Below are 24696 nucleotides of genomic sequence, written 5' to 3' on the forward strand. Positions count from 1 at the left end.
ATCTTTAAGATCATTACTCTAAATTATTTTTCAGGTAGATTGCCTATATCCACTTCATTTAGTTTTTCTTGTGGGTTTTTGTCTTATTCCTTCCCCTGGAACATATTTCTCTGCCGTCTAATTTTGCCTGACTTTTTGTGTTTGTGGTCTCCTTTCTGCTGGCTGGAGGATCGTAACTCCTCTTGCTTCTGGTATCTGCCCTCTGCTGGGTCAGGTTGGTCCTAAGGCTTGTGTATACTTCCTGGTAAGTGACATTGGTGCCTGCCCACTGGTGGATGGAGCTGGTCTTGTCCCTCTGGTGGGCAGGACCATGTCAAGGGTTGTGTTTTTAGGTGGCTGTGAGCTTAACATAGCTTTAGGCACCCTGTTTGTTGATGTGTGGAGCTGTGTTCCTATCCTGCTGTTTTCTTGGCCTGAGGTGTTCCAGCACTGGAGTCTGTATGCTGTTTGGTAGGGCCAAGTCTTGACGCCAAAATGGTAACCTCTGGGAGAGCTCATGCCAATCAGTGTACTCTGGGGCCTCTTCCACCAGTGTCCTTCGCCCACCCCCACATCCCCCCACCCAGTGAGCCACAGCCAATCCCCGACTCCCTAGGAGGCTCTCCGAGATTTGTAGGTACGCCTATCCCAGGCTCCTATGGAGTTACTGCTTTGTGCTGGGTCTCAGTGTACATGAAACCTTGTGTGTGCCGTCCAAGAGTAGAGTCTCTGTTGCCTCCAGTCGTGCGGAGGTCCTGCATTCAAGCCCTGCTAGCCTTCAAAGCCAAATGCTATGGGGATTCCTCCTCCGGATGCCAGACCCTCAGGCTGGGGATCCTGACGTGGGGCTCAGGACTCTCACTCTTGTGGGAAAACCTCTGCAATATGATTATTTTCCAGTCTGTGGGTCACCCACCCAACGGGTATGGGATTTGATTATGTCACGAAAGCACCCCTCCTGCTGTCTTTTTGTGGCTTCTTTGTCTTTGAATGTAAAATATCCTTTTTTATAGTTTCTAGTCTTTTTTATCAATGGTTGTTCAGCAGTTAGTTGTGATTTTGGTGCTTTTGCGAGAGCTGGTAAGCTTAAGTCCTACTCTGTCCCTTTTTTGCAGTCAAGGGACCGCTTTTAATTTGGATGCTTGCTGCGCCTTTCCTCAGTGTGTACTGGCTATTATTCCCTTGATATGGGTTGTGCAGGTACAGTGGCCCTTGTGTGCTCCCGGGTCAGCAGGGGTAGTGCTTGGCAGCTGGTGGTGGGTCTTGTATGGGTGACTGCTCTCAGCGCACTCCCTGGACAGCAGGGGCAGGGCCTGGCGCTTGCGCACAGGTTTCGTATGGGTTTCTCTTTCCACGCCCTCCCGGGACAGTTGGGGCAGGGCCTGGTGCCTGCTCTCGGGTCTCATAGCAGCAGCCCGTGCCTGCCTCTGGAGCCCACTATGGTGATGATGACTTGTACCGCCCCTGGATCTCCTGTAGGTGGTGTCCTGTTGCCTGGGAGCACACACACAGGAAAAGAAGATCTTCTGGTGGTTGTGCCCCTCTCCTGGTGCAAGCCCCTGAACAGTGACACCTTGCCTCTCTGGTGAGCCCAGGCTTCTTCCGGGTACACCCTCAGTTGCCACAGTCCAGCCTCTTCAGGCTGTGTCTGTGCGCCCAACCCCCGTCTTCTCCCTGGGTCTGACCTCTGAAGCCTAGGCTTCAGCACCCAGCCCCCACCTGCACCGACCGACTAGTGTCTCAGGCTGGGGAGCACAGGGCGGCGGTGCTGTTTTGACTTCTGCAAACCAGTTGCTGCGTTCTCCTCTGAGGCTCTGAAGCAACCCCTCCGTCCAGGCTGGTCTCCCTGCCAGAGAGGGGACTTCCCAGCACGAGGGAACCTTTCCTCTTTCACAGCTCCCTCGCTGGGGCACAGGTCCTGTCCCGATTCCTTCTTTCTCTTTTCCCTTTTGTTCTGCCCGGTTACGGTGGAGGTTTTCTTGTCCTTTCGGAAGTCTGAAGTCCTTCTCCTTCCTGCCAGCGCTTAGTAGGTGTTCTGTGTGAATCGTTCCAGTTGTAGATGTTTGTTTTTTGTTGGTTTTTTTTGCGGTACGCGGGCCTTTTACTGTTGTGGCCTCTCCCGTTGCGGAGCACAGGCTCCGGATGCGCAGGCTCAGCGGCCATGGCTCACGGGCCCAGCCGCTCCGTGGCATGTGGGATCTTCCCGGACCGGGGCACGAACCCGTGTCTCCTGCATCGGCAGGCAGACTTTCAACCACTGCGCCACCAGGGAAGCCCTGTAGATGTATTTTTAATGTTTCTGTGGGAGAAGGCGACCTCCATGTCCTACTCCTCCGCCATCTTGATCCCCTCTGTAATCACAATTTCATTACTTGTGATTGGTCTGTTTATGTTTTCTCTTTCTTCCTGGTTCAATCTTGGAAAGTTGTACCTTTCTAAGAATATGTCCATTTCTTCTAGGTTGCCCATTTTATTGGCATATGGTCTCCCAATGGTTTGTTCATTAGTAAGTATTTAGATGTTTATGATGTGTGAATCCTGAGTGAAAAATAGTGTTAAATCTGTAGTTACCCCCTAATGGATTAATGAAGTTTTGCCCAGAAGAGATACAGTGTTGCCTGCTTTAGTGTCTGTGTTAAAATTCATTTGCAGCTTTTGTCCCATCTGTAATTGTGTCTGTACGTATGTGCTCACTGGCCAGTTTCACATAATAGGGCTGTGCTGTTGAATATAGTACCCATTAGCCACATGTGGCTATTTAAATTTAAGTGAATAAAAATTAAATAGAATTACAGAATCAGTTCCTCCATCATACTAGGCGTGTTTCAAGAGCTAAGTAGCCACTTTGACTAGTAGCTACAGTATTGGAAAACTCTGAATTGTAAGACATTTCCACCATTCTAGGAAGTACCATTGGACGGTTCTGTTCTAGAGAGAGTTTCAACAATATTAAAGTAGTAGTAGTTCTTGTACGGATGCCTCAGGGAGCAGATCACCTTGTCCTTACTAGGTTGGCTGAACGCCTGTGGTTAGAACTAGCATGATTAAAATAATTTGTTCTTTTAAGCAGGTTAAACAAATGCTTTGCAATGTTGTTTATCCCAGGAGGTAGCCTGGAGATTCCAAAATTCAGGAATTCTCTATTAGTGGACCCAAATTAGTGTCATTTACTCTACTGTCTAGGTCAACCCTGAAGGCTATGCTTTTTCTTTTACATTATTCCTGGCCAGAGGTCACCCCGCCCCCTACCCCACGCCCACCTCCTCCACTTTCCTACTTGTTGATGTAAATGATCACCCATTTCCTGGTCACTATCAGCCCTCAAACATTTGTCAGCTTTGGCCACTTTCCTAGAATAAATCATTGGGCAGTTTTATTGCTTTTGCACCATGAGTGACATCTTTAGCAAAAGCACCCTCCTTCCCAAAAGTATTAGCCAGCCAGGCCTGGTAAAAATAGATAACTTATCATGATGCTTCCTGTTGTGTATGATTCAAGTATCAGATCTATAAATGCTGGATGTGTCGTAGATGGAAGAACATTCTTTTGATGTACTCATAACAATTCACATGATACGGTGAAATACACATGAATCAGAATGAGGGCAAGGAGACCACGGGGCTAGGTGTTCTTTCTGTGTTTGGTGTGTTTGGATTAACAAAGGGATGAGAGTCGTGGGGAGAGGGTGAGAGCTCTAACATGTTGCTGTAACTCCTGCTGGCCTGAGAGGGGTGGGCAGGTCCTTCAGGGAGTCAACCATGATAAGAAAAAGGGTCTTAGGTCTTTTATCAAAACATATTGATATTTGTGGCTTTCTTCCCCCAGAGTTGTGGTGACATGCTGGTTAGCAGTTTACTCTCACCTGTCTATTCAAAGTCCACCCTGACCAGATAGTGTGGGTTGTAAACTAAGACACTCGGCAGAGTCTGTCCACCCTCTCCCCTGCCCCAGTCTCTGGGACGCATTAAGAAGGGAGCACACAGGGTGCTACTTTGTGAACGCCTCACTTCAACTAATATTAAGCTGAGCAAAACCAGGAGGAAGCTTGGAGGCAGTGGACCAAGGGGATGAAAGACCAGAAATCTTTGTCCATGATCACCAGACATCAGAATGTGCTGTTTGCCCAGCTTTTCAATCCCGAATATACATCAGTTGTTCCATTTAACCCATCACTAAGTCTGTTCATCCTTCCTTCCAAGTACTTCTGAAATGTATCCACTCCTCCATTCCACCACCGCAACTGAAATGACCACCATCTTTGCATTAGATTGCTCTCAATATGCCTTCACACAGCAGCCAGAGGGTGACATTGAAAAAGACGAATCTGAACATACCACCTCCCCACTTAAACCTCTTCTTGCTTAGGATAAAGACCAAATGCTCAACCTGGTCTCTTAGGACCTATCTGGCTGACCCCTGCTATACTCTGAACTTCAACTCAACCTCATTCCCTGGACCTTATTAATTATGCTTCTGTCACATAGGCTTTATTCGACTCCTATAATAAGTTAAACTTGTTCCTGCCTCCCGGCCTTTGCACATGTGTTAGCTTGTGCTTCGATAACTCTTCTCCCAGTTCCTTCTCACCTGGTCAACTCACACTCGTCCTTCACGTTATAGGTTTAGTCACCACCTCCTCTTCATGTATCACTTTTTCTCCCCTGGAACTAGGTCAGGTTGAACTTTTGTTATTTATGTGGGTGACTATTTGATTAACTCTCTTTCCCATAAGATTTATAAACTCCAGAGACAGTATTTTTTATCTTTTACTCACCATTGTAATCCCAGCTCCTAACACTATGCCTGGCAGTTGAGACATGAAAAAATCTTTGTTGACCAAATAAGCAAATAGGTAAATGGTGACTTCTGTTACCTGCCAGGAGAGGAGCATGTTATACAAAGGAAGTTGTAGACTTAAGAGCCCTGGGTTCAAATCCTAACTCTGCCAACTTGTTAGCCAGGTGATCTTGGGCAAGTTGATTTACCTAGGCTTCAGTCTTCTCCTCAGTAAAATGGGCATAACCATATTTACATGGGGCTGTGAAGAGTCATGCCAGATGGGCACCCAGTAGGTTCTCAACAGACATACACATCGTCATCATCACTGTTATCGTTATTATCCTATTTGGGGACAATGGGGTAGAAAGTACTCTGGTGAGGTCACAGGGCTCCTCAGGAGGAAGTGACAGATTACACCCAAAAGGAAACAGATAGTAACATTTTTTATTAAATATTACAGTGGATCAAAAAGTACAAAATATCTCTTGCCTGCTATGTGATTGGGAAACTATTGGCACGTAATACAGTATCAAAAGCAGTAATAAGTACAATTTGGAAAACATACAAAATTGAGTGTTTATAGTTGGCTCAGCATTCTTCTGGTAGTGTTTAAACTAATGCAAAGGTTACTCAATAACCTCTCCATCGGGAAACTATATAGTATCACTGGGCCATGTTGCTATATACAAATAATCACCTTACAGAAGAGCATAGAGGTTACAGAGCTGGAGTCACCAAAAGTATACAATATTTACAACACAGGAAGGTTTAAAAAAGTATAAACAGCCAAGAGATTATGCTGCTATTCTTCAGACATATTTCAACCATGAGGAGACAAGCAGAATATCAAATACATCAACAGCCAACACTGGAATTTAAGTGCTCAAGATACTCATTGCAATGGTGTGGGTCTCACCAGGGCAGACTTGTTCCCATTTTTCTTTAAAATTGGGACAAGAGTAAAACTAGACCAGATGGGGACTTGGCTGACCACGACCATATGTGACTTGTGGGACAACAAGTGAAGAGAAATAAATGGTTCTCTTTGAAGGCACACTACATAAAATATTTTTGTGGGATCACCTCGAAATTTCCATCAGACACACCAACACAGTGAAATACAGTACTTGAGAATACATGCACCAGGTCAGAAAGTTGTAAAGTCAATGCTGAGTTTTAACAAACCCTTCTGTATATGCCCTGATAAACAAGTGAACTTAAGAGCTTCTAGCTAGTAAATAAATAAGTCAGTCCTGTGGCAAAGATTACAAGTTCCAATCACTTACTAGAATACTTATTTCTGAAACTTGGTTGGGCTGGGTTTTGTGGGGTTTTTTTTTTTCCTTTAATGTTGAGTTGCCAAAAGTTAAGCCAGAAGTTTTTCAGAAATATTATTTAGAATCTCCAAATCTCCAGTAAATCACGGACTTAGTGCATTTTGAATTGCAACATTTCTTGGAAGCCACACTTCGTAAATAGATTTATGACTCCACTGCCAATTAGATTCCACAGTTTCCTTTACAGAACTACCAATAACAATGGTTTGATTGCACAAAGAAAGGCTTGTGCAATTCCATTCAATAATAAGGCCCCTTGAACTCAAACAATGCAAACAAAGCCCTATTTAAGACTTTTTAAAATGTAGTTCTCGGCCAATGAAGAATTCAATGGTCTTTTTGAAGGATTTCCAAGATCTCTGTTCAGAGTTTTAAAACAACACACTGCTTCTGTTGGGAATGTATACCCCCATTTCTCTTTATTTGTCCTGCTGTTTTGCCAAGGGTATGAGCTTCCTCAGACAGAAACAGTGAATCTCCTCTCGGAAGAGATGAGAAAAACAAAAGCTGGACTATGTTAACATTGTTTGAAAATGGTGTGATCGAATTCCAACATGATGAAACCAGACTGAAATCATTGCAGTGGGGAAAACAAATGCCCCATATTCAAAATGGATAGGTGAGCTCCACCAGGGACAGATGCCCCCATTTTCTTTGAGAAACGAGCTCAGAGAAACCATGTAGGATAGGATCTAGCCCATGTCAGCTGCAGAGACACCGGAGTTTCCTCCTTCTTCCATGTCCTCTGATTCTGTGACTTATTCAATCTAGTGCAGCTTCCTTCTGTGTGTCCTGGCCAGCATTCTGCCAGCTGGAATTGAGATTTTTTTCCGCCCTCCATCTTGTGCAATAGCAGGATAATCTGCATTCACACATTTATAATCTAAATTCTACTAGTCTATCTATGGTTCTATTAAATATATATATATATATATATTATTCCACAGGAAGGTAAATAATTAATTGAAGCAAATGGAACTCTTAACACTAGATCTCTACATTCTTTTGTTTCCACCTTTGGATATTAAGTATGCTACACTGAGTATTTGGCTTCGTATCATAGAGACATTTCACTACAAATGCATGGCATGCATGGCTTGGTTTAAGAGCCACGGTTTCATTGTTTACCAGTTTTGATCATTTTGCAGTCAAGTTACCTATTTAGAAGTTGAAAATGGTCATCCATTTTCATAGAATTAAATATCTCACAGGTAAAAGACTTGGTTAACTATGGTCCTAATGTCTACCGGTAGTGGTGGGGGCAGGGGAGGGTTGACTGGGGAGTTCATCAAAGCAGTCTTATCAGCAGGGATGGGACCTGGAAGGAAAATCCACTCTCTGTGTCGATCGACTTTTAACACACTTAGAAAATGCATCCACCTTGATGTTACATCTCGGCAGCAAACGAATAAAGTGGCAAGAATGACAGTATACATCCTCTGCATCTTTCGACTGCTTGAACAGCTTGACCATTTCTTCCCAACAGTAGAAGGAATTGTTAAGTGGGCCGTATTGCCAGGTGGTTAAAAACATGACACAAATCACCCTGTGTGTGTGCAGAAGTCATGCCCCATAAACCCAAAGAGGATGGCTTTCTTTTGAACTGGGTAATCAGTTTGCCGGCTACCCGCAAAGATGTGGCCTGTGAGGTTCTTCCTGGGAATAGCGAGAAACCAACTCGATGAAGGCAATGTGACTACCTGTCACTCGAAAGACCACGGCCCTGGGCAGGTATCTGGTGCCTGGGCCTCCCGCTGTGCACTTTCTCCTGGATAGTCAAGCTCTATCTTCTTCCCAACCCCCCTTCCCAGACTGTTTAAAGGGATCAGTGCCAACACGAATGTAAATCATTTTGGCTTCTATTCTAATTTCTGAAATTCCTAAAATATGTGCACAGCCCACAAATATGTCCTCTAGACTCTGTTGTTATTCAGCAGCTTGCTGCCAGTGAGGTTTTTGTTTTTATGATTCCTCTGGTATGTAGGACAGTTTCACAGCCTAGATAAGGTAAGTACAATGCTCGATATTTTCACATAACCCAATACTTCAAAGCAAAGCATTTGGCCGGGTAAGCAGTGTATAAGCTCTTTCAACTATGCCATTTATGAGGAAAGAAATCCTTAAGTTGCAGATTTGCAAAGGAACGTTCTTTGCACTGTTGTGTGCTCAACTGTTTCTTTGATCATTTGTTCCACTAGAATCAGTTGCTTCAATTTGTAAACAATAACATTACCACCCAAAGCTGCTCAAAATGATAAGATGTGGAAAAATTACAAACACACATCAACAACTAAGGACAGTCAGCCTTTAAAACAAAACAAAACAAAACAAAACAAAAACAAGACCTGCAAACAAAAGCGATACTGTTTAATTAAAAAAAAAAAAGGGGGGACAAGAAGGAACTGGGAGAAAATAGGACTACCTGTATATAAATTAGGTGAGCAAACAGTGATACGGGTAGTTTTAAGAAGCAAATATATACAGTCAGTTTAACAGTGTTTACTTCTCTGGATTGTTTAATAGTGTCAAAATGAAAGATCTATTGAAGTTTCACTATACATTGCATTGATTGAACCTTGGAGAGTTTTATGAAGAGAGGGGCATCCCTTGGCATATTTGCCAGTCTTCCTTGCCCCTTCCTCTGAAATATCTGCCCTTTTTTGCCCAGATTGTTTCCTGACCATCAGAACTCAGACGGGGTCCTCTAAGTTCTTCCTGGATACACATGAATCCCCTTCACAAGATCCCCGTGCAAAGTGGACCATCTGAGGCGCGAGGGCATCTGTGTTGGCAGGGGCTCAAGACTGACCAGCCAGGGCTAGAGTCATCCCGGAAATATCAGGTATGTTCACCTCCCCTCTGGGCCCCTTTTGGCCGGGACTGATCTCACCCCGGATTAGAAGAATACTGACTTCTAATTCTACAAGCCATCACCCCGAGGCTAAGGAGTGAAGCTCTGTTATCCACGCCATTTGGGATGCTGGGCAGAGCCAGGCTTACAGTTTTGTACTGGGGTGTACGGACGACAGCTGAGAAGATGGGAAGGCGGCTTGAGGATTTAGAGCAGCTAAAGGGTAAATGCTGTTGTGCAAAAGGTCCCCATACGAACTTCCTACAGGTGTGGCTGCAGCCAAGTGTCTGTATAGCTGCTGAGAATTTGTTGGCGACGTAAAAATTCCTCTTTGCATCACAAGTGAGTGGAAAGCCAGGGGCTGCATGAGTGGGGAAAGCACAGTCTGGTTTTTCAAGTACTGCAGAGAATGAGAATACCCAGCCGGGAGCCTGGAGTTGAGGCCCGAGTTACACAGGCTTCCAGAATACAAACCTGGGAAGATGGGGGAGGAGAGGGGCAGCTTGTGGCTTTCCGAGGCGCCCCCGGCATGCCCACCGTGCGTGGCCTTGCTGCCTTCGCTCTCCTGCTCTGAGGCCTTCTCCTTTCCAGAGACCTCCTTGGAGGGGTCCAGAGGAGACACGGCCCGGGCCTTTTTCCCGGCAATCACAAGGTCCAAATCCTCCAGGCTGCGCTTTATGGGACGCGCCGCACCAATGTTCTGGGGGCTCATTTTCCGGTGCAGGATGGGGTGGACCATGCCTTCCATCTTCCTGAAATTCTCCAGTCTCACGGGATGAGGTTTTCCCGATCTGGAAAGCGATTCAGGGTATTTTTTAGGGGCCGACATGGTCATGGGCGATACCCGACAGGCCTTGGGGTGACAGTCTCGACTCTGGCTGTTTATGACCTGGAACTGGGAGGGGCCCTTGCTCTCCTGAGGCCCGGGCGCCACGTGGGCCAGGCCCAGGGCCTTGCCTGTGGGTTTGTGGGGGTTCTTGGGAAGGCTCAGGTCGGTTGGCTGATCGTCTGTGAGGGCTTCCGCCGCAGCCGACTTCTTGTCTTGCAGATGTAGAGACGCCAGGTAGTTTACGTGGAGCTTCTCTTGGTGCTTGTGGGAGGGAAAAGCACTGTTTTCCGACTCCCCGTACATGTCCCTGCAAGGGTACTTGCATGTCTGTTCATTATGCAGGTGGCGCTCAGTGTGCCTGTAGAGGCTGTGGAGATGAGGCGACGAGTAGAAATCGGCCAGGCAGCTGGGCATGTGGGAGTGGGGAGGAGCCCTCCGCTCCAGCAGCTTCTCCTTGCCATCCTGAGCATCCTGCTTGAGGGCATAGGAGTCGGCAAGGGGGCTAAGGTGATGCTTGGAGAAGCCGCAGCGGTGGGGCTCCGATCGACCCAGCTTGTCGTGCTTCCAAATGTCACTGATGCCCTTTCTCTCCTCTGAGGGCTTGCTTCTGAAACTCTGGACGTGCTGAATCACTGACGGCCGGCTGACTGCCACGTGGTCAGTGCTTTGGCCGTGATGGGCCTGGGACAAACCCGAACAGCGGTCGTCCCTCACAATCAGTTTCTTTCTGCTGATCAAAGGGGGTGGGGAGCCATAGGGGTAGCTGCTGGAGAGGCCGGCCCCGCTTACTTGGGACAAAAGTTTTTTCTTGGCCAGCGGGGACATGATGCCTGGGTTGCCCCTCGAGTAGAGCAGGGGCGTGTAATTAAGTCCATGGTTCTCATTCATGGGCCCAGTCAAGTCTTTGTCTTTGAACATGTCAAATGACTGGACCACAAGGACCTTCGGGGTCTGCTTGAGCGCACTGTGGATGTCGTCACTGCCCAGCTGGTCCACCTTCACGGTGCAGTTGGCGATATAATCCGCCATTGCGGGGAGTTTGTCATCCTCCATTTCACTCTGGTTTGCCAGTGGTGGCTGCGTGGTGGGGTAGCCGGGGAAGGACGCTTCTTGGAGTTCATTTTCAGGGCTCTCTGTAAAACAGCAGGGCTTGGGTTCTTGTTTGGAGTCCAGGAGAGCCCGGGGAGAGGTGCGCGACTGTTTGCCAGCCCCGGGGATCGGGGCTGGATCCCTTTCGGGGGCCGGAGGGGCACTCGCGAGTGGAGGGGCAGGCCCCTCCTCTCCTGCCTCCTCGTTGCTGGCACCCTGATCTGTGTCGTCGTCCTTTTCTGGGTCTGCTCGGGACACCAGGGGCCTTGCTGCAAAATCCTGGTACCCTTCCACTTTTTTCTTTGTGTCTGCTACTGGGAGAGGCTCAGTGATGCTCTTCTGGTGTAAAGTCTCTTGTTCCTTCTCTTGCTCTGACGAAACCTGATAAAATATTGCAAAAGATAGTCAGAAGGAAGCCAAATGTGTTGACACTTCATGCTATGAAATAAGATATTACACACAGCCGTTTTTTGAAAACAGCCTTTTCAGTCAGCTCATGGGAGTCTCTGTAAAGCTTTATTACTCCCCAATCATGGCTCTAAACAAAGAAATATAAATTACAGAAACATTAGGGGAAATATGCATATTCACTCCAGTCCCTTATGAGATACCTATCAAAATAGCAAAGTATTATGTACTGCCAGTATACAGTCATATCACTCCTTGATTCTAATATATAGTTTAATTCTGAGGTTGTTTTCTTGTCAAATCAGTCAATTATCCAAATGGGTTTTAAATTACATGTTGTGGTTTATGACACTTTGGAGAAAGATTTTTTTAGAATCTCTCTTTCAAAAATGCAACCCCGTGTCAACAACAAACTTACTAAAACCCCTTGTTTTTTCTTCGAGAGAGCAAACCCCGTCCTAACGTGTTCAGTATGATGCGTTAAATTAGCAATGCTTAAGTGTTAATAATTTCTACCCAGTGCCGTATGACATGCAGATAAAGCTAAAATATTGAAAAATTATGCAGATGCCACGTCAGCCTGTCTACCTGAGGGGCAGAAGGACTCCAGGTCCTTCTAGGCTGCAGCAAACTACATTTCCATTAAAGCTGAAAATGAAATTGTCAAAATTCAAGCAGTGAGTGCCACAACACAGACAGCTTTTCTGTTCACTGAAATAAGTTGTAGTCGATGAGATGGATGGTCTTTATGTGTCCCCACTGACAGAAGTTGTGGGCACAGTTCGACTCATTCATTGCATTACGTAGCTGTGCAGACTTTGGCCTTAGAAGGTCATCTTAACTTTCCACCTGTGACCCAGGGGGACTGGCAAGTTCTTTCAAAACTTCTGTCATTCTGCCCTGACGTGTCTTGGTGGAGAACAGTCACAAAACGGTGATATTGAGATGGTCTTCCCCCACCTCCCCGCAAACTCATCCCTTGAATATTTTTCTTCTTTGTGAAGGAAAGAAGTGTCTACCACTTTAGCATCTTCGGGCAAGATTGAGGATGCTGGTGTAGGGATGCATAGGAACAAAAGTTTTAAGGAACCATACCCATTTCATAGATATTTCTCCTTAAATCCGCTTCAAGATAGCCCTCTGTTTTAGGGATACTTAGCATCATTCTTTTCCTTTCTTTGTTTTTGTACTAATAGCTGCCTTTTCCAGTACAAGTACCATTACTTGTTCTACATTAACAGTCATCATTGGTCTCGTGAGCTTATACATTACATGAAAATATAGAAAAATGACTACGGCTAGGGAAAAAGGCATATTGCATTTCAGTGTCAGTCTCTGATGGCGCTGTGGGGGAGTCTCAGCCCCACTGATGTCTCTATGACCTAGGCCTTCAGGTACATGGAGTTCTAGGTTTTTGGTTGTAAACAGGTTTAGGAGGTCATTGAAAGCTAGGCAGGAAAAAAAAAAAAGTAAAGGACCCTTTTTGTAGGATGGCATTTTATGATTTGCCTTAGTATATTAAATGGTACCTTCCCACCACACAGCTTATAATCTGATTACTTGAAGATAGTGGGTTTGACTAGAAGGGCTTTTTAAGCCCTCCTATCTCCAAATTAAAAACAATGACAATAATAACAACAACAATAAAATTCAACCCCCAAACACACAGTGAGGAGAGATATACTTGCTATGTATAGAAATAGCAATACAAAATATACTATACATAGCAAGTATACATAGCGATATACTTGCTATGTATACTTGCTATGTATAGTGTATTTCTATATATAGAGAGAGAAATATACTTGTTATATATATATAACACGGGTCTGTGTAGGAGGCGGGGAGCGATTCTGATCTTTGGGTCAACCTTGGAGAGAGGGTGTGGGATTCCAGGTAGTTTAGATAACCTGATCATAATGACCTCGGTCCCTTAGATACTTGAAGTCCCTGAAGGGAACCTGTGGGGGCCTATAGGAAACAGGGAGCCTTAAGGCTTTCAGGATTTCTGTGGACTGCAGGGCACCGGGCTCTACTCTTGACAGCGGTCGCCTCCCAAGCTGACAGGCTCAGGGCAATGGCTTGAGGATTCCTCCCCCAACTCACAAAGCAGCCCTTTCAATTCTCACGCCCGGAGTGGAGCCATTCAAAGGCCAGCTGGCCTCTTGGTCCTCAGTTTGTCCCCTGGTGCTTTGGCAATGCTGTACATATGGTATCTAATAGAACTCACTGATCCCAAGCCCTATAATAAATCACCAGACCAACAGGATAAAGGGAGAATGGAATGTAAGCCTTAACTTGGAATTTCCTTGCTTTTGGCCATTTATGTTGCAAGCTTGCAGATGTTTAGAAATCTCTGCATCATCCCCCCCCTTTTAATTATTAGAGCTTAAAATAATTATGAAACAAAAATTAAAGCAAATTTCTCTTCTTGGTATTAATATTATCTTCTTACACAGGAGTCAGTTGGGTAAGTTAATTTCTAGTTAGGAGGCTGGTGTGTGTGTTTTAAGCTGGTGTTTAATTAGAGAGTCTCTTATGTGTTCATTATAAACCTGATTTTTAGGGGGTGTTTAATATCAGCACCAAAGTTCCCTCTGGGGTTGAATCTTAGAACGTGCTGTCTTCAGATGTGGCTGCTAAGTTTGGTTTGGTTTTTTTTTTTTTAATGGGCGGCAGAGATTTTTTTATTATTCATCTTGAAACAGAGCCCAGCTCATCCCCCATGACTGTCTGGACGATGATAGTAACGGCTTCTACCAGAGAGCTGCTGGGGGCTGTGGGTAGCTGGGGCCTGTTTTAAAAGGTTCAGAAACTACCTGTTAACAAGACAGATAATCATGGCTTCAGAGGAACCATTTCAAAATTCCCCTATAAATAATACGTACTTAAGATGTTTCTAAATTGGTCTCAACCCAAGTCTGGTGCACAGAGGTCAATTAATGGAGGCAAACAAGTCTCTGGAGTTTTTAGGACAGTCCTGCAGAGACACAGCAGATCCCACAATGCGTGTTCTAAAGTCACACCAACTCCTCAGACAGGCTGGCTGTGAAATGGCAGAGAAGCCACATCTTTCACATGGGAGTCCCTTGGCTTTAAGAGCTGAAGCTCTGGCTCCTTCTATCTCAAAGTCGGGTCTGCTCTCAGTTTTCTACAGAGTGTTTGCTTCCTTCTAGATCCTATTCTTGGCCTATCCCATTCAATCCATGTGCTGCCCCGAAAGGCCCACTATTCAGGGAATGGTGAAGTTTAGATGATTAGGTTTCTTAGTCTGGTGGTGTCTCTGGCAGGGATGCAGCTGTGGATGCAGGGCTCCAGAAGACCCTGAGGCAGGACCAACCTCACAGAGGTATTTCTGTGGAGGAGCCCGACTCACCTCTGATGCATGCTGGGGCTTCGGGGCATTCTCTTTTTCTTTCTTGCTCTTAGAGATTTCGTGTTTGATGCGTTTGCCTCCTGATACTTTTGTTTTATTCTCGTTTTCCTGTGAATTGTTCTCCTGTTTTCGAGGTTTGATTGGAGGCAGGGGCTTATCTTCCTCTCCTTTAATAAACCTTTCATACGGCAGGATTAATCTACAAGGGTATCAGAAGAGAGGCTCGGTCAGGGCAGGCAGTTCCAGTAGTGTCGATGCTATGGGGGTTTACTTTCTTGTCTCCCCGGTCAAAACCAGCACCTGGTAGCTTACATCCTGCTTTCTTTGCAAGACCTCTTTCTTGTTTTGCGAAGCTGTACACCGAGGATACCAATGGACACATCCAAAGTCACATCATTATCACTGCCCCTGGGACCTGGCTAAATGCTGATAACCACATCACAGTAATAGCAACTATAATGCTAGCTGCCATTCATTTATCATTCTGCCAGCAGCTGTTTATTGAGCACTAACTGTGTGTCAGGCAGTGTTCTAGGCACCAAGATACAGCAGCGAGCAAGATATTCAAGGCCCCTGAGGCTTACGTTCCAGTAAAGTACTAGTATGTGCCAGGTGATGCCCTAGGTACATTATGTAGGTTATTTCACGTAATGTCCACAACATCCCTGTGGAGTATTTACTATTATTGTTGTTGTTATTATTATTCTCTTTTCAACAGATGAGGCAACTGAGGCCCAAAAAGGCTAAGTAATTTGCCTGAGTCACCCCATTTGTTAGATGTGGAATCTGAACCTAGTTCTGCCTGTCTCCCAAGTTTGCATTCATGTCAAAATATAGACCAGACACTTAAGATAAAGAGGTTACGGGAGGGGAGCACAGCACAGCGGGAGACGGCTGTCTTACCCAGAGCTCTTGGGGTGGGAGCAGGTGCCTCCCACAGGAGAAGCTCTGTTTTGGGGTGCCAAGTTAAAGAGGGCCCCAGAGAGAAGGCAGGCAGGCAGAACGTTCAAGCCACAAAAATCAGAGGGCTGAAAAATTCAAGCATTTTAATTATATAACTTTTTAAACAAAATACATAAAATTGCTCTAAAAAGAGAAACATCAAACAGCTCTTGTTTTAATCTGTTTTCCCTTTGCGATGTAGCGCTTGATCTGAAAGGGAAAAATAGCTGATGTAATTAAACGGGATGGATTGCATTACAATCTCAGTTTCAACTTCAGTGATTAAAGTTTTTATAATGCATTTGGTATGATTAATGACTCACTGTGGGATTAATACAAGACTCAACCTTAAAAATATGAACTTTAATACAGCAAACATAATTTGTTTTAAATAAGACAAGTTGACTCAATGAAGAAAATGTACTTGGCTTATAAACAACATAAATCTGTTCAAATATTGGGAACCGTAATTATTTTTAAACGAAGACTCCCAGGCAAAAACTTCTTTGGCTTGGATATTTGTTAGCTATCCTAAAACTGGTTTCTAACTATGCAATCTGGATCACAACTACTTAAACGTACACAACTGTTCGGGTTTCTGAGTACAGACGTGGGGACATGTGCGATCATGATATTTCACTCTTTAATAAAATACCAAGTAAATTACGGGAAAATCAAATCTCAGTGTATAGCAATTAGAAACAAAAGTCATTACTGAGCATGCTCAGGCAAGGTATGTGCAAGAAGGCGTGAATAATAGTTTTGAGCCCTGCGTCTGGCAGTGGGCCAGCCATGAAGATCAACACAGCCCATGGGGAATAGTTATCTTCAGATCCCATTACAAGCTGAGTTTAAACATGTTACAGCTGCTAAAACTGGAAACTGTTCTCTCTATGTGGACTTTACTAAAATAATATATGGCTGCCAAATACCTGCTTCCCACTGTAATATTACAGTTAATGTTTATATAATAAAAAGCATAACTAAGCAGAAGAGAGAAAAAAAGCAATCTTGTTCATACTTGAATGTATTCCGTCTCATCTGTAAAGTCCCCAACATTCCCCCCAGTTGCTTTTATCTGCATGGTTCTGCCAGGGACTTTATCCCCTTCAGCAGTGGCAGGTTGGGGATTTTTGTCCGGGAGCAAAATGCATTGAATATTTTAAATTAGGAAAAATATGTTAAATTGACTTTAATGAAAACATATTTTTATTGTTAGGACAGATAGGTTTGTTTTACTTTTGTTTGGTTGCCATGGGAACCCAAGGAGCATTGAAGTCTGGGTATTCCAATGGTTATTGTTTGTTGGTACCACCCTCCCCCCAAACTCCACTCTCTAATTGAGATGGTGGCACCATGAGGGAGGGGACTCCCTTCACTAAGGATGACAGCATTACCTCTGACTGTGGGGAAGGGGGTGAGAGGAAGCAGAGAACTGGCTGGGAGAGACACCCAAGGTGAGGGACCCCTCACCTCAGGTCCAGAGAGTTCTGGGCCAACCCAGCTTTCTAGATGGGTGCTAAGGAGACTTTAATTTCCTCGCACAATTTTGCAAGTTCAAGAAGCAGGGCAACACTTCTATTTCATTTCTTTCTTTCTTTTTTTTCTTCCCTTCACTCAGCTCAGCAGCTGGCTGGCTGACAGCAGTAAAAAATACATTTCACTTTGCTGGTCAAAGGCCTAAAGCCAGAAGCAGGAAATCTGGAATTAAATGTTTCTTGTATCTGGAAAGAGGCATGACTAAGGTAAAACTGAATCCAAACACAAACCCTGCTTGTTCAAGGCTTCCAGAGGGAGAGTGTGTGTGAGTGTGTGTGTGTGTGTGTGTGTGTAAAGGTCAAGTGAGTGTTTTTTTTCCCTTCTAAATCACTGAAAGATAATTATAGTGGCTCAGGGAATAAAGGCTCCCAAAATAAAACAAGAAAGGCAGCAGCTAAAAGGAAACAAGTAGAAATATGACCAGCTAAGCCCTGAAGAGCAGACAGAGCTCTTCTCACCCGGCACACAAACAATCGCTGTTCATATAGTGATTTCCGTTTGGTACGATTTTCACTGAATGTTTTTTCAGTTATCCTGTCATGGTACAACACAATTACCCCACAGGATATGATCTTATCATCTGATTATTAGAAGTTTTTACACAGTACAGAGGACGAAAGCTATTATAGGTTTCTGAACATTTAAACGTTTAACGTACATGCGATACCATTGAAAACAGGTTAGCCAACATAAGGTCAACATTGCCTAATGCAGCGAGCGTTGTATGAAGAATTTAGTATAATGCAACATGACTGCACCTTACAACAAAGATTTAATCAGCCTCTAAACTGTACAGATAAAAGCAAAAATGCACCCCAGCCCCTAAGAACTCATTACACAGGAGAAATATTTTCAATGGGCTGCAACTCTAAGAATGTGGTTTGGGTTTCTGGTGGATGGAAGTAATAGGGAAGGGAAGCAATATATTCATTAGAAAATCCAGAGAAATTCCCCCTCCCACCCCCCCAATCTAATGTAGTCCGAGGATTGAAAGCTAGGCAGATAAATGGGCCTTTACTATTATCGAGATTTCAGATTAGCAAAATGCTTATTTATGATGCCGTTAATGGATCTGAAATAGGTAAGCCATCATGTATTAAAAAAAATAACATCTTTCCATAGGCATAAGAATTGTAGCAGCATGAGATTTTATTTTTCCCTAGGAATAATACAAGAATAACATTTTCCACCCCAAAGCAGAAACAGTAGGGGAGCCTTTTTCTATCACAGAGATTCTTACTAAATTCAGTCACTGTGAAAAGCAAGATTTTTTTCTCCTTCTTTTTTTTTTTTCCTTAAATAAAGACAACTTAAAACCAACCCAAGTTAAAATGAACAAATCAGTGGCATTATAACCTTGATTTATTAGCGTCTGAGCCACTAAATTATCATCATACAAGAAACTGCTGGTTTGAAAAGATTTCTGCTTTGTTAAATCTCAAGTTAAATAACGGTGCTCAGTGTACTAGGTTTTTAGATCTGCCTCATCTGATATTATGAAAAATTCAATACATTTCTCTTCAGCAGAAGTCAAGGGTCAGCAAATCTATTACTGTAATGTAAGTAATCTGGCAACCTGCCAACTCTTTCTCCCTTTTATTATTTTTTTAAACACGAAGGCAGATAATTTTATATTTACAAATTCTGAAATCCTCCAGGGCCTTGCCTCTCTTTCTCAACAAAAAGCAGCAGCCTCATATTCAAGAAATGAATATTGCACGTGTCCTCATCATTTGCATTTCATTCAAAAGAAGAAAAGACCCTTCATCTTTATTAGGCAACATTCCCCTTCCCTCCCCATAGACAGAGGAAAAATAATGTCAAATCTCATCAGAACGGGTAACCACTAATGTCTCCTGTATTGACTAATGCTTTCATGGAATGACTGACTTTGGGGCCAAAACATTTAGCAAACAGTGCTTAAGACGAGAAATGAGAATCCATGTATTTATAGAGCTCTGAAAAATATTATAAGAATGTCTAGGACTGATTCAGTCTGAAGAGTTAGAAGAAGTGGCAAATCTTTTTTTTTTTTTAAATTAATTAATTAATTAATTTGTCTTTGGCCGTGTTGGGTCTTTGTTGCTGGGCGTGGGCTTTCTCTAGTTGCAGCGAGCAGGGGCTACTATTCGTTGCGGTACACGGTCTTATCATTGCAGTGGCTTCTCTTGTTGCAGAGCACTGGCCCTAGGTGAGTGGGCTTCATCAGTTGTGGCACAGGGGCTCAGTAGTTGTGGCATGCAGGCTCTAGAGCACAGGCTCAGTAGTTGTGGCGCACGGGCCTAGTTGCTCCACGGCATAGTGGCAAATATTTAGGGTTGTATTTGAACCTCAAACTTACCCTAGTTACTTCATAGGCACTTTGATGCTATCAAACCAGTGAACAATTCCAGGCCCAGATTTCTACTGGTGCCTTTGGAGCAGAATGTTTTAGGGGCAGAGGGGATAAAGTTGGCGTGCATATCAGGGCAAAAATGCTACTACTATTCTTTTAACTATTAGGTTTTATCGTGGCATTAGAAAAGAAATGACATATTGGTTCCACTGGGGCTTCAGACCTGATCTGATCCCAAATGGAGTTATTATACCTCCAAGTTGATTCCAGGGTCGATAAATTCTAAGGTTTGGCCAGACATTTCCCTTCTCAGCCAGAAACTGAAAATATATAACTTCGCTGTGAAGTGTGGGGAAGCACTCTTTCACCAAATATGGAGCCAATAGAAGGTATGTTTTTCCTTTTTGAAGATGAAGTACACACACTTGTTAAGGTTCCAAGAAACATGGAAAGTTCTAATCTCACATACTGTTCACCTCTAGCTCAAGGTACCAGACCATTACTCTAAAAATGTCTAAAGAGCATTTGTCGGTGGGGGGGGGGGGGGGGCGGGATACGTACCAAAACAAAAGCCAAGTACACAAATGTGCTGCTATGTCAACGTGCGGAGCAGTGGGAATGTTTCCTCAGTGGGCACAACACTGGTTGAGTATAATCGCCATTATGCCGTTTTGTTCCTATTCTTTTAAAAGCCAGACTCCATCTAAGAAAAAATGTGGGCTCCAGATGAAGATCTCCACCAGTTTATGGTGTAAGTGTCAGTGGAGCAGAAAAAAGATCAGTCACAAAGAGAGCTGAGAAAGAGGACTTGAGTGTCAGTTTCTGACACTCAAAGCTCAAAGATGTGAACTCAAAGCTTTGAGCACCGAACCACGGAGGGAGGTGCCATGCTGACATGTAGGCCACGGAGAATAAGCCAGCGGCAGGACCCACCTGAGCCTAGAAGACGGTGGGAGAATGCAACATGGGTTCTGTGTGAAAGACTTAGCTTGCCCATGAGCTACCAACGGTAAACTGTACAGAGCTCTTTAAAAAGGAAGTAGGTATGAAGAGCACCATTTGTATTCTACTCTAAGATACGTAAAAGGCACGTGGCCCGTTATTATCAACGACCATTATCAATGGCCACTCGTCTTCAGAAAACCTCTGCCTTGGGAAAATAATCGGCTCACTAGGGGCTTCATTACCTACTCAAGGGCAAGCAGAAGATGAACAAGAAAACCTTTTGAAGGCACTAATTTTCTCTCTTTGCCCCAGTGGTGGGAGAGTTGTTTCTGAGGCCCATTGATGACTCTTGGCCTTCCCACAGTCGTGGAGTAATAACTGTGACCCTAACTAAGCAAAGAGAGGAAAGAAAGGTGCTGGGATCCCTGGCTTGATGGATGGTGGCTTGACTCCCATGAAGGAGGGTCAGCGTGAGAGACGCAGCTCCAGGATGACAGGCCCCTGAACTGAATACATGGGCTGTGGGAGCCAGGGTTGGGGGGGGGGGGTGGGGGGTGGGGTGGAGAGAAACTTCTGGGTGTTCTTTTGGATCTCTTTCAAGGGCAGATGAACATCCTTTCAAGAATAATAGACAAATACAACTACGGTGTTTTCAACGTGATGTGCACCCCCAACATGAAGGGTCCATATGTAAAAGCACAAACAACTGTCGCATTCGAGTCCCACGTGAGACACCACACATCCCAGAGCTTCTGAAATGTTCAACAGTTCCCCAAAATGTATCACTTTGATCAAACTCTGTAATAACTTGCACAAAACCAAAATGTTCCAAGAGGTTTTCAGTGGAAGAGTTAAGGATATATTTTAATGGTAAACAATTACATTCTTCTGTCATCTGATACTTTTTTTTTCCTTTCTTTTTTGGAAACATGCTTTCTGAATTTTCAATAGTTCCTTTGTGAAGGCATCTGTTACTCACATAATTGAAAAGATGTTTGTGCAGTGGCATGCTTGAGAATACAGTTATTTAATCTTAATGATAAAGCCCTGAGGACAGAAAATCATAAGTAGAAACCTCTTGTTATTTATCAAAAAGAAAAAGGGCTAAGACACCTCATCTATTCTCAAATTTAAATTCAGGCTGGATGAAAACTATCAATAAAACATGGAACCTGCAAAGTTTCCTAAATACTATAGCAAGGTTCAAAGGGGGTTGGGTAGGGGGAGTGGGAAGAAGACAAAAATGAGACAATAAGGGAGCTCGACAAAGAAGAAACTGCTGTTTGGCAAGCCTTTTTTGGGTCAAACAAAGAACTTGCTGTAGTTTACAGCATGACATACACACTTGATTAGTTTGTGCCTGAGGGTGTTTTTACACTCAACAGTGTAAACTCCAACTTCTATTAATTACAACTTGCATTTAGAGGCAAATTTAAGAATTTTTAAATAGAGATTTTTCAAAGGCTGTTGTTTATTTTTTTTTTTAAACAGAAACCAGTTTTTCTACTCCAGGGCCTGGCTGGGGTTCTGTTTTCCTTTTTAAAAGTTTCTTGAAAAATGCAGGCATTGGAAAGTTATCAGAGCATTTTAGGTTAGGCATGCTGAGTGATACGGAGGGAGGCTCTTGCTTATGAAATTACCTGACTGTCCTTTGGGGAGACATTCTTTACAGATGAGAAGCTGCTCCGGGCATAGGGTGCTTACATCCACCCAATTCAGGTGCCTTATAAGAACAAGCCTGATGGGGTATCACTGGAAGAGCAGCAGCAGTACCTTACCGAGTCTGCCTAAATCTCAACACTTTGTGTTAGATTTTGGGGGTTGCTGGTTGCTGATAACGGCCAGGTGGCCTTCTGTGGGTGTGGGGAAAAGGGAGATGAGAGCGCCTGGGTGGCGGTATTACAGAAGCGTTACCAACAGAGTGCCTGTTGGCCAGAGTCCCCATTACCAAGACAGTGTTTACAAAGGAGATGCAAGTCCATAGATTGGTCGAGCCCACCATGGGTGAGGATGGGGTACGGTCTACCCCCTGGACCTCAAGGCAAGAGACTGAACAGACACTGAGAGGATAAACGATAATACCTGCCTTTGGTGTATCCAATTTGGAAATTCAGCCTTAGACCCCTCCTGACTGCCCCTTCTACCAACTCATTCCCTACCTCTTCGTACACATTTCCTAGAGAAAGCTGTCCTTTTGGTTTGGATTTAATTTAATTCACTCAACCCCTAATACTTGAGTCCCTGGTACGTTCACGACGCAGTACTGGGTGCACTGGTGAGTCTCAAGGGAAGCAATACCACAAGGTCCTTGCCCTCAAATATAATTTCTTTACTGTTTCTGAGTTCTACAACTGAATTATTTTAGGCAGTGTACGATGATCTATCTTAGGTTCTAACCTAATCTCTTTAAGGTCCGGTTCGTAAATTGGTACAACCAACTGTGGAGAACAGTATGGAGGTTCCTTAAAAAACTAAGAATAGAACTACCGTATGACCCAGCAATCCCACTCCTGGGCATAAATCCGGAGAAAACCATAATTCAAAATGATACATGCACCTCATTGTTCACTGCAGCACTATTTACAACAGCCAAGACACGGAAGCAACCTAAGTGTCCATCAACAGAGGAATGGATAAAGAAGATGTGGTACATATACACGAAGGAATATCATATATATATTGCCATAAGAAAGAACAAAATAATGCCATTTACAGCAACCTGGATGGATCTAAAGATTGTCATACTGAGTGAAGTACGTCAGAGAAAGACAAATCTAGAACATCACTCACATGTGGACTCTAATTTTTAAAAATGATAAAAAATGAACTTATTTACAAAACAGAAACAGACTTACAGATATCAAAAACCACTTATGGTTACCAAAGGGGAAATATGGCAGGCAGGGATAAACCAGGAGCTTGGGATTAACATACACACACTACTATACATAAGGTAGATAACCAGCGAGGACCCACTATATAGCACAGGGAACTCTACTCAATATTCTGTGATAATCTATATGAGAAAAAAAAATGAATATATATGTATAAATGAATCACTTTGCTGTAGACCTGAAACTAACACCACATTGTAAATCAAATATACTCCAATAAAAAAAAAAAAAAGTTCAAATTCTAGACCCCCCCCCCCCACTGGAAGACTTTGCTTATTCCATTTGGAAATTCTCTCTTCTTTCTCTGATCTCTGTTGAACTTATTATTTGTATCTATTACTTCCTTACCTAAGGTTTTTATAGCCTTAATTTTTAACTCTCTTTCACATATGTATGGAGTATGAGTCGGATCACACAAGATAGGGTCACACCCAGCAACCCCACGACTGGGCACATACCCAGAGAAAACCATAATTCAAAAAGACACGTGCACCCCAGTGTTCACTGCAGCACTATTTACAACAGCCAGGTCATGGAAGCAACCTAAATGCCCACAGACAGACGAATGGATAAAGAAGACGTGGTACATACATACAATGGAATATTAGCCATAAAAAGGAACGAAACTGGATCATTTTCAGAGATATGGATGGACCTAGAGACTTATACAGAAGGAAGTCAGAAAAAGAAAAACAAATATTATATATTAACGCATATATGTGGAATCCAGAAAAATGGTACGGCTGAACGGTTTGCAAGGCAGACATAGAGACACAGAGGTAGAGAACAAACGTATGGACACCAAGGGGGGAAAGCAGGGGTTGGTGGTGGTGGTGGGATGAATTGGGAGATTGGGATTGACATATATACACCAATATGTATAAAATAGATAACTAATAAGAACCTGCTGTATAAAAAAAAAATTCCAAAAAATAAAAAATGTAAAAATAATAAAAAGAAAGCAAATTTTAGAAAAAAAAAAGATAGGGTCACAGCACCTCCCAGTTCTAATGAGTTGGTAGTAGTGCGTATGGGTGCCATGTTGAGAAGAATTGTGAAGCTGCGCCTGGGTTCTCGGGAAGCGGCATCATATTCCCTTAGCGGTCTCTGCCATGAATGTGGTAGCATGGGCACCTCCTCATTTTTTTGCCAGCCCTATTCTTGATAGACGTTCAAAAAACACCAACTGGCTCTTGAGGGCAGCAGCAAAGGAAAAAGGCAGTGAGTCAAATGGCACATCTACCCGACCCAAGAAAAAGAAACTGGCCACCAATTTCAAAAGGAATCTTAGGCTCTGCTGATAGACTGACACTGCCCACATCCCAAGAAATACTATATGCCACATCTGGAGTAGCTTTGGGTATTCTAAGTGACACAAACGGGAGGCATTTAC

General features: G+C 43.8%; 1 protein-coding gene across 2 annotated transcripts in view; it reads right to left on the minus strand.

Annotated features, from left to right (window-relative positions):
• Positions 1–9091: 9091 nt before the first annotated feature.
• ARID5B (AT-rich interaction domain 5B) overlaps positions 9092–24696 on the minus strand; it is a 184588-nt gene continuing 168983 nt past the window's right edge. For both annotated transcript variants that reach the window (XM_065894449.1, XM_065894448.1), the window contains 2 exons: positions 14649–14847; positions 9092–11245 (listed from right to left, as the gene is read on the minus strand). In XM_065894449.1, the coding sequence (XP_065750521.1) occupies positions 9092–11245; positions 14649–14847 (2353 nt within the window). The remainder of the gene's footprint in view (positions 11246–14648; positions 14848–24696) is intronic.

The sequence above is a fragment of the Phocoena phocoena genome, chromosome 16, assembly GCF_963924675.1.
Source record: "Phocoena phocoena chromosome 16, mPhoPho1.1, whole genome shotgun sequence".
Taxonomy (NCBI): Eukaryota; Metazoa; Chordata; class Mammalia; order Artiodactyla; family Phocoenidae; genus Phocoena; species Phocoena phocoena.